We start from the raw sequence: 11,294 nt of genomic DNA on the forward strand, positions 1-11,294 counted from the left end.
TGCCTGCTTCTTTCTTCTAATGGTCGTATTTATCAAATAGATCTGCCTTTTAATGCTTTTTTGATAGACATATCACTGTGCCCATCTACAACTATAGATTCTACATAGTGGTATATATAATGAATAATCAACTTCATAACAAAGAAGCATACAATTGTCCTTTGTATGCTTACATTACACATTCCAATTTAAAAAAAACAAAACAGTGTCAGGTCTTATTCCTTGGAAACAATATGAAAATGTGGCTTGTTGTGCAGAAAGGCTGCGTCCAGGTGTGTGTATGTTAGGCTGGTCTGTCTGCCAGGAACAGCACAATGAATGTACCTCTTCAGCAGACATGTTTTGCATATTGCCACAGGAAATCAGGTGCCTTGCAGGTGACCTACAACGTGGCTCACTTGATCCGCCGCTACTATTTTTATACAGAGTGCGACCATTTCTTTAGCAGTCGACATCAAAACTCTCCCAGTTAAACAATTTGGAGATATGTCACACAAACTCAGTCATTGAGCCCTGCATTTGCCAAGCTGGGTTCTTCTTTTGCTTCTGTTCCAGCAATGAAGAAGACTACCAATTTTTGCAAGAGACAAGGGGCGGCGTGAGGGTAAGCTGATAGCGGTGGCAGCACTGGGCAGAGTTGCCTAGCTAGTAGTGTTTGCCCAGGCCCCAGCCATCTAAAGGAAGGATATTGTTTTCCCCTGAAAAAGCCTCAGCCGCAGTCCGCATACCAGCGTCCACTCAACATACCAATGGGCTCTTTGAAGATTACTCAAATGTTTGCCTTTGTCCCCCCTCCCTCTGCTCCTGCCCCTAGTCCTATCCTAAACTCCTGCCACAATGAGGAAAAGAGGAGAAAAGGGCAGCGGAAAAGGGAAGAAACAAAAAAGTCTGACTTGTATCTTCAGAAAACAATTGAAAAACGATACCGTCCTCTGCTGCACTCACGATACAAAATGGCTTCTGTAAACGACGGGCAGCTACTGAAAGGAAATAACAGCACTCTGGCAACCAGCACAGCGAATCCAGACACAAACAACAGAGAAGAGCGGCGTAATAATGTGTGACAGGTGAGGCACAAGGATCCAAGTCTCCCACCTGTCTGTCGATAAAGTGTGACATGCTTTTACAGGCGCTGCTCGCAGTCAGAAGTGAATATCATGATTCGAATCGGTTAATTTAACTAAATGTGCTGGAAACTACCCTCCCACCTCCACACCCCACGCACCCCCCAATACACACACACAAACCACATTAATCCTGAACAAGTAAGTGGGCTTTCTATCAGGTCTATTTCAAAGCATTAGGGATTACCTCGCAGAAACTAAGCTGCTTGAACTCACAGGAGGTCAGCGGTATTGTGCTGCCGCAAAGATGGAAGGCCAGTGGTAGAGACGGATAGACAGCAGGACAGGTCAGCTCCCCTTTCTGCAGCTCTCCGGCAACATCCCTAAATCCTTCTCCCTCCTTCTTTCTCTCCCTCTTTTCATCCCCGTCTCCCTCTTTCACCGTATAATCGAATATCTCCCACTACTTATCTATTCACTGAGCACCTAATGGTTAAAATCAATTACAGCTGGAATGCTGAAATACCGAATACGGGTCCACATGCTGATAATGACACAAAGAGTGTGAGAAGGAGAGAGACGGCAAAAGAGAGAGAGAGAGAGGGTGACTTGGGACCGTTCCAAGGGAGTAGCACAATTACCTCCAATCGATCGATTATTGATTTGAAGGGCGTTGAGGAGTATTTCAGTTCAACTTTGTCCATATCAATATCCTGATAGCTTCATGAGAGGGAAGAAGCACGGCTGCCTAAATACCATTTTTAAGCTGATGTAACGTTTTAGACTATTTCAAGAACGGAGCTACAAAAAAAAAGAGGCTACGATTTTTCCTGTCAGCTTTCTTGCAAATTAAGCGCACATTTTTAATGTCAGGTGATTTCAAAAGTAAAGCTAATGAACTTACACAAAAAGTATTTATCTGATCTCTCTGCCATGTGATCTGTCTGAGGCTGCTCTGATCAAATCAATGCATCAAAAGTGGAGACAACACGCCCCCGAGAGATCATGTTTGAGCTCATGCGCCTTCTTTGATTATTACTTTGTTTTCAGTTGTTTTTCTTCTTCTTCTTTCTTTTTTTTTCCCTAAACAAGCTTGTGTCTTTGTCCTAACAGGATGATCAAGACCCAAGAGAAAGGCGAGGATAGGGCAGAGTTTGGGATATTTAAAAAAAAAGGTTAGAGGAAGACAAGTGTGTGAGTAGGGGGCATGTGGATGGAAAACGGGAGGAGGGAAGTGTGTATCTGAGCGTCTGTTGGGATATAGTGAGGGTGGGAATGTTAAGACGAGGGGAAAAAGACAAAAAGGAAAAGAAACTTCTGGTAACTCCTTTGTTCCCACATCCCAGCAATGCTCCCTTCCTTCTGGTGGTCTGGAAGACACTAACCCCCCCCCCCCCACTCCTTCTGCACACTTCACAATCCCCCCCTCTGCTATCGTTCCCATACCTGTCAGCCTCGATCTGCTTCACAGTCCCCTGCACATGGACGCGGCCCAAATGACCCACACCTCAGAGGGGTGCGAATGATTATGAAAGGGATCACATCTAGCTATTAATATGAGAAAACCAGCTCAGTCTGTTTTTCTGTGTCACACACAGAAAAAAGAAACACACGCACATGAACACACCTAGTCAACAAACTCATCAAAAAGTCAAGAATTTGAGGTAATTTAAGAGGGGAAATTAAACATTACATATGAGTGTCAGTCAAGTGCTGGACCAAAGCTGGACATTACGCACCCACACCCACAGATGTGTGTATAAACACTCGTGTTCTGCCGACCATCTGGTAAAGGCGTTGGAGGGAGAAGGGGCGAAACTCTTATTAATATCTATGAGGATTATTTGGCAGAAGGGGGGAGGGTGGGGAAGCCTGTCCATTCAAACCTCTCCGTCAAACAGAAAGCTACAGCTACAGAGTTCACACACACAAACACACCCGTGCACACACACCTGCTTTTGTGCTTTAATTAGCCGCTACCCTCCATCCTCCCTCCCCCACCCACTTCACCACCCCCGGACCTCTGAAAGATTTCTATTGTAATCTCCATGCAGGTGAAAGAGGAGATGATTTGAATAATCTACTAACTGGCATCAGGAAAAAAGAAAAAGAAAGAGGGACGGACAACCTTTCTGGCAAAAAACAACAACCAAACAAAACAAAAAAAAACCACACAGAGGTGAATTAATTTATCTGCTCAGGTGCTGAACTCTTGTTGGCATCATCTGTCTCCATGACAGAATATGAAAATCTATATCTAGCAGTCAAGTAGCATCTAGCGTGAAGTGGCTGAGAACATTCCTTTTTGAAGAGAACAGCAACTCTTTAAGTCTGTCTGCGAGTCTGAGACACGGACGCTGTGATCAAGCGCCTGTGTCTGGAACAAGCGTACACGGGCTCAAGTGGGAATGGTAACTTGATGACTACAATTGTGAACGAGTGCGTCTCTATGAATGTATGTAACGCTATACCTCTTTATGGACATATGAATTTAAGAGTGTGCGCGTGTGTGTGTGTGTGTGTGTCATAAACGGTGCCATGCATTTGAAATAGATCCAGTCTCTTTTCTATTCCGGGTACCAGCACAATGACTTTTTATGCAAATCTATGGGAGTCAATCTCCTGTCCATTTCCCCATCACACAAGTCCAAATGACAGTCCAATAATTTGGGCTGCATATATATAGGGCCATTTGATTTTCAAATGAGAGTGGGCAGGGTTGACCCTTGCTAATAGCCAAGGCACAGTGGTAGACTTAATATCACAGATCACAATATCACGCAAGCGCAGCTACCTCCATCAGAGAGAGATGGAAGAAAATTAAATGTGAGGAGGGGGTGGGGGTGGTGGAGATAAAAGACTGAAAAAAGGTCCCTCAGTTGATAGAAAAAGCAAGAGAGAGAGAAAGAAAAAAAGGGGGCAGAGAGAGGGAGGGAGAGCTACAAAGAAGATGATGAAAATGAGAAAAGGGAGGCGTTTGGATGCATCTACAAACCACAGTCTCCTTTCCTCATCTTCTTACTCCCTACTCACCCTCCTCCCATTACAGCCCTTGTTTAATTCCCCCCACCCCCTGATTCCCAGCCATGGTGTTGCCAAGAGGATCATGGGTAATGAGATGGCCTATCTGCTGCTCCCCAGGGGAGAGATAGAAAAAGAGAGAAAAAAAAAGAGTCAGAGACAAAACAAAAAAAGGGCTGGTAAGACCGAGTTTGTGAACGAGTGTTTGAGCGAGAAGGAGAGACAGATGTTTAAAGAAAGATGCTTTCTATTATTTTTCTTTTCCTCTATTTGTCACACTAACAACCGACTACTAAATCTGAATATCCTTTCTCTTCCGATCGCCATCATAAAAAGTAAAAGAAAAAACAAAAAAAAACGTTTTATGACCTCGAATTTCTGAGTTCAAAGGAGATGGCGAGGGAAGTAAAGGAAGGGGGAAAATAATGAAAAGGAAAACAGAGATATGGAAAAGTGCAGTGGACCCCGGAGGTCCATTTCCGCTTGAATTATGACGGAAAGTTGGATAGACTGACAGCGGTTGAGGACAGTTAAGATTTACTCAGACAACCATCTGAGAAACAGGTGCCATGGCCTTCAAGACTCACAAAGTGTGTGTGTGTGTGTGTGTGTGTGTGTGTGTGTGTGTGTGTGTGGTCCTTGACCATGCCACATTGACCATGAACATTCTCAACTCCTAATGACCCAGGGGCAAGCCCAGATCTCAACCTCAAAGACGACACGCACACGCACACGCACACACACACACACACACACACACACACACACACACACACACACACACACGGACTACAAACTAAACCCCCTACTTAGCCAGGCAGCACTTGTGAATGGCACTGACAGATTTACCCCCGTCTCCATGTTTATTAAGCCCAGTGTTTGTTATTAAAAATCAGCCATATATCATCATATTCAGTGGTAAGCCAAACACAAGTGCTTCCAGCAAAGGACACGCTATGCTACAACACCATTTAGTGCAGAACTTACCTCACAGGCTGCCAGCATACAAATGCTATTTTAAAACATCTTCTATTTTGTTGTTTACATTATTTGTAGGGGGATAAAGGTTTGCACTGGACAGCTGTGATAATACCTGCGAAGCGAGGTTCCACACTCACATCAGCTAAATTCTATATTAGGAGATACTGTGTAGAAAAAAAACAACCTGAGTGGTACCAACCAGCCCTGATCACTTTCCCTATATTTCCCCTCTAAAGGGGATGAGGTGTACTCCTCAGTTATTCCATGTAAGGCCTGTAACTTCCTGCACCACCTGCTGTGCCCTGGACACCAGATGACTTGATGTCCATGTGCTGCTAATGTAATTTCCCTCTTGAAAGTCTGGAAAAAAAACCCCTTTCAAACTCTCAGTTCCCCTCAGAAGTACTCCATTGCTGCGACAAAGCAGCCATAAAATCTCCTGAATATGCTTTTTGTTTGTATCTTCAAATGGTTTCCCATGCCATAAAGATATTCTGTGTTTCCAAAAAAATCCAGATGGTAAAGTCGTCAACACTCGGATCTTTTATGCGCCCGGCCAAGCTACCTCTATCCCCATGTGCTTTTCACCTCTGCCAATACATAAAAGGAGAGGTGTTTTTCTGGTCAAATAAAGAAATGATTTTTTTTTCCCTCTGCACCGCTCTCTGCTCTGTCTGTACTTTCTCTCTCCCTCACGCTTGGCTTTACCACCACATGTCCAAGGGTAAAATAGAGGAATTTCTGCCAAAGGCATTAAAAGCGTCATCTGTGGAACAGATTTGTGGAGGCCCTTTGGGGGTAGGTGGGTGGCTAGATGGGATGCAGGGGTACATGGGTGCACTGAGGGGGCACTGGATGACCCTCTCTTGCCTTGGCTGATCTTGTGCTTCTGCGTGCCTAAAAAGATGCTCCGCTGCATAACGTAATGTTTCTTGGAAAGCAAAAATATGAACAAAAGCAGGAATATGTTCAGGCGCACCCCTTGGTTCCGTTTCTGTGAAGCTTATTCTGTTTCTTGGGTTTTGTACATTTAATCACAACTGTTATAAATAGCTTTTTGCTTGTTTAATGGCTGCCAGTGTTTAGTGTAGCCTTGGTAACCTAACTGGCTGTTGCCTCATTTTAAATCAACTGAAAGAGCAGGCAAAAGTTGCTCAGCACTTTCAAACACATGTTCGCAAAGGCACACACACACCCACACACACACACACACACACAGGGTAAAGTTTTCCTATGACAGTAAAGAGACTTGATTTGAGTCATCTAATCAAGCTGATCTTATAGGTTAGGACCTTGGCTAATGTGGGCCAATGTGCAAGCAGCATTTGCTCATAATTTAAAAATGTTCCTTGAGTAGAGACATCTCCAACTCATCCCATGCCAAGTCCAGCCCCCTTTTTTTCCAGGCTGCTGGACAATCCTGTGACAATGTGTACATCCTGTTGAAGTGAAGACTGTTTTAAATAACCCCAAGAATGCCAATGTGATTAATCCAGTTTAGGCATGAAAGTGTAAGGAAGAATCAGTTGCAGATTTTCAAATAAATGTAATTCCTTTAAGATTACTATGCGACACAGTGCACACACACATACACAACGCATGCACAATAAATGATGATGACTGAAGTCTGTAAAGTGAGGCTGCTTCATAAACACAATTTTGCAGATTCAAATCATAAAAACTTTATCGCACATTACGTCTTTTCTGAGTTTCGTGTTTTCATTGTTGGCCAAATGCAGTTGGATTTTTATTGTTGCTTAAAAATACAAAAAAAACCCAGCTCTAGTTTGAAAATGAGAGGACAGAACTGTCCTTTTATTATTGTACTTATTATTATTCTACAAATATGGGTTTATCCCTGTAAAAATAAAAATATATTTCTGTCAATAGGATCTTATTTTCTACACGTTCTAACCCCTGTTGCCTCCACGTTTAAGAAACAACACGCTCAAACACCTCCCACTGCCAAATGTTGAATACAGTAATAAAGAAATCCTCATTAATGTAATGCACTTGATCCAGGCCTGTAGGTCAAGGCCTTGGAAATGTAATAGCATCCTATTAAAACGAAGGAGAAGTCTAACAAATTAAATCTACTTAAATATATAAAGTGGCAGAAAGATGCCAAATATTGGGCATATTGGAATTTCCTTAGATTAACTTTTTATTATTTATTGCTCTGAGTGCGAAGACTTTAATTAGTTAAGTAGCTCAATTAATACAGCTCTGACAGGAAACTAGTGTGGTAATGCTGTGGTAAATTAAAACTGAATAATTAAAGGTAAAATAAACAAAACAAGCTACAGTTCTGGTGCAAGATGATGTAACCAACAGGGTGTGTTTCTTTTATAAATAATCATACAAATTATTGTAGTTATATAAATTAAAGTCAGATTTAACATTTCATAGTTAATCTATCATTTTATAATATTTCAAAATATAAAACAGGCTCGAAATAATTACTGCATAAAATGTCAGGTTTCTCCTGCGTCTGATTGAGCTTCACATAAAGTCAAATATCAAGAGTAACATGAATAGTGCTGCTATTGTTGGCACTGTCATTAGGCCCTGACAATGAAGGGGGAAAAATATTTCTCTGCTGGTACTTCACTTGTGAAGGATTAAAAGGAACTACAGTGCCAGCTGATAACAGACAGGAAATATACCCGTATCAGATGGGATCTTCCTCGGTACTCTTGCACTGACCTTTTCCATCTTTGTCATTCCACTCTCACGGGAACTTTATATGTGTGTCACACTACGCTTAGGAGAGTGGGGTCATTTGTTTTGAACCAAAAACAATAAATAAACAAAAAATAAAGTATGTGCTCTCTGAATCGCGTGTCCTTGCTAGATCTGCATTAACGTGAATTCTATTGTCTGTATTAGGCTGCATGTCATGAGATGTAACATCGGTGTCCTGCAAAAAACACAGAACCATATGTTTTTTTGTTTCTTTATAAATTATCTTCAGAAATTCATTTTCAGCCTCACTCATAGGCAGTGTTGTTCTACTGCTTGTTTGCTTATATCTTAGCAGGGCCAAAGAGCTGAGATTAACGAACTGGTTTTTGCAGGACACGGCGTGGGTAAATAGTGTTTTTACCTTATAGAGGCGGATGGCAGATTCATGCCTCTGGTTGGTGGCATGTAGCCTCAGTTTATCCACGCTATTGCTGTAGTAGTCACAGGCATTGCACTTGAGGTGCACAGGGTTGCCAATCGCCACACATTTTAATCTCCACTGGTTGGCCTTGCCACCCTCTTTGATGTGAGCCACCAGCTGGTGCTTCTGCATGTGCTTGTCTGTCTTGCAGTGCAGCTGAAAGTTGGCCTTAAGCTGAGTGTTGTAGCTGCAGAGCTTGCACTGGTAGACATCGCCGACCACGCAGCGCCACTCCTCTTCGGCCAAAGAGCGCTCGGCATTGACGTGGGCGTTGAGAGCCTCCAGGCTGTCTGTGGAGTAGCAGTTGCATACTGCGCACTGGTAGAGGCGCAGCGAGGGGTCGTTGATAGGTGGCGACAAGGAGGACAGAGAGGGATCTGATGAGGACATGCCCCCGATTCCAGCTGAGGAAACCAGGGACAGGTCGTCTGCCATCAGCTGACCGCTTGTAAGACGCAACTCTGCTGATAGGTCATTATTCACTAAGGATAAAATTAGAGAAAATCTAGATTAGACTGTTGGAAAGGAGTTGAGATGGAAGTGTAAAAGGTAAAACCTCAAAAAAGGATTAAATACTTGAAAGCACACAATGATAACATGTCAGACAGGAGGCAGGCAGCAAGCACAGCAAGAGGAATGTTAAAAACAAAGTAATGTGACAAAAAGCCAACGCTATAGTAAAAATGAAAGCTTGGAATGCATATGGAGCGATAAAGGATAGAGGTACAAAAAAAGGGGAAAAGATTTTTTTTTTTATTAAATGAAATTAAGTGTGGAAAGCGAAGTGAGTCTTTGCAGGCCTCTTTCACACAAAAGGATTTGATAAAATAAAGCCTTGCAGAGGACTAGGGCTCCTTACAAAGTCTTGTCTATAAAAAACCTTAATAGGATTGAATCAGGATCAATTACAATCATCCTTTTCAACTTGCTAACTCGCTCATCAGGTAGCTTTAATTACTGGTCTCAGCTGTGGTGGGACAACGGCTGCAGGGCTCCAGTCTTTTCTCACATACGCACAGATTTTTGAAAAGCTGATCAATGCTTTACACAGTTTTTTTTTCCTAAAAAAGGCCATTCATACAAATGTAATTAACACTTTCGTTTGATCCCTTCATTGTCCCTTTATGTATGGTACCAAAGCTCATACTGTGTTTTTAAGTGTATAGAGGTATTAACAATTACACATCATTTAAATCTTTTCTACATAATTCATTCAGATGGCCAAATGTGTGTGATATGTGTGGGTGTGCACTGGATTAAAAAAGCACACGGACGCAAGATAATGTGAAAGTATCACACTGTTTGTCATTTAGAAGGTGCATATAAGTGTCTATCTGGGTATCTATCTATACACACAGACACATATATATATTAAAAACCTATCTATGTATGCAATGGACAGCTGTGCTCACTATAGGGAGCTGTCTGTTATCACTGTAATTCACTGAGAGTACATCTGCTAGCTGGGCTGTGACCTCCACACTAGAGGAGGGAGTGGGTGTGCAACACTGCGGGGTCATTGTTAAATCTCTCTCACTCCTACGGGAATCCGCTTCCTACTGTGTGCGAGTGTGTGTCTGTGTACATGTGTGCTAATGTGTGTGTTCTCTCCAGGGTGAGCAAAGGTGGGGTGGGGTGTGTATGGTGGGGGATTAAGCTGACTTAAGAAAATTACAAATGAAAGATTAAGAATAATTCTCATGTGGCATCTCATAATCATTTTTTAATCAGTGAGAGCGGTCAAAGAAAGGAGACAATGACAGAGGGACAATATGAGAGCAGAGATAAGAGCCAAAGAGAAAGAAAAGGGGGGCAAGGGAATGGGGCCAAGGCTAAAGATGGGAGCAGAAAAAAGGAAGGTGAGAAGGTGTAAAAAAGATAAATAAAAAAAATCAACAGAAAGAAGAAAATGCAGAGAGATAAAAAAAAAAAACCTAGATAGCATCAGATATATGAGATAAAACAGAATAACTGGCCCAGTGATAAATGAGCAGAAGTAAACTGAAAGAATAAGCTTGAGGCCAAAAATTCAAAACAGGAACTTTCTCACATCATAAGCAGAAATATCCTTTTTCCTGCCATTTCCCATCTCTTTTTTTTGTTTTGCTTTGTTTCAAATTTAGTACCACTCACCTAGACCAGATCCGAGAGCGGCAGCGGTTGCAGGATCTAGCTGAAAGGGGTTGATCATCATCTGAGCGTCTGGGCCACTGCTGCTGGCTGGGTTCTCCAGTTTTACACCCGCAAGGCCCATGTTTTGAGCCAGGTAGTACTGGTAAAGCTCTGCCTCAGCTGGAGCCAGGCCCAGATGGAGGCTGTGTTGAATCTGCTTCATGTTCTGCTGCAGCAGCATCATGTTGTGCATGTGCTTCTCGCTGGTCATGTGGATTCGCAAGTTTCGTGCCACATTGGTCTCGTAGTCGCAAACCTGTTAGAAGAAAAGTGGAACAATATAAGTGTATTAGGAAGTCTAACTCTGCCAGCGTGATTGTTATCAGCAAAGCACTTTTTTCCCACTTAGAATTTCATGAAAACAACAGCTAACAACAAAACAGGACATGAAAGCATTTTATTACCATGGTTATGGTGATGAAGACTAGAATGTATAAGAAATTCCATTTTAAATTTGAAGGTCAGACGATGTGGCCAAGAAAAATAATAGACACAGTGACGCATAGGGAAATAACCGCCTCATTGTGCGGGCAGTGCAACAAGGAAGTTGGTATGTTGCTGCCACGGCGCTACAATGATGCTCTGTTTGTTTCATTACCTCACAGCGCCAAGTGGGCTTCTGTTTGGGCTTGGATGGTGAGGGTGCCCCACAACCTCCACCAAGGCTTGCACTGGGCACAGGGTTGGCATGGTTGTGGTTGTACTGTGCTTCACTTCCACCATTCTGGAGTGTTTGCACGTTGTTCAGATGCTTGTCTGACTGCATGTGGATGCTTAGGTTGCCTTTGGTGGTGGTTGAGTAGTTGCATACCTATAAGAGAAACAAACATTGGGAATTAATATTAATAATAGTAATGATGTATGATAAACATTAAATACATCAATGACAA

General features: G+C 42.5%; 1 protein-coding gene across 1 annotated transcript in view; it reads right to left on the reverse strand.

The window, feature by feature from the left end:
* zfhx4 (zinc finger homeobox 4) overlaps positions 1-11,294 on the reverse strand; it is an 80,795-nt gene that overhangs the window by 45,962 nt on the left and 23,539 nt on the right. The window contains exons 3-5 of the mRNA XM_085468644.1: positions 11,003-11,215; positions 10,366-10,660; positions 8,173-8,714 (exon numbers count right to left, since the gene is read on the reverse strand). Of these exons, the coding sequence (XP_085324770.1) occupies positions 8,173-8,714; positions 10,366-10,660; positions 11,003-11,215 (1,050 nt within the window). The remainder of the gene's footprint in view (positions 1-8,172; positions 8,715-10,365; positions 10,661-11,002; positions 11,216-11,294) is intronic.

Source organism: Copadichromis virginalis, linkage group LG9, assembly GCF_057382275.1.
Source record: "Copadichromis virginalis isolate Kocher_CV1m ecotype Utaka linkage group LG9, C_Virginalis_male_GT1.1, whole genome shotgun sequence".
NCBI lineage: Eukaryota > Metazoa > Chordata > Actinopteri > Cichliformes > Cichlidae > Copadichromis > Copadichromis virginalis.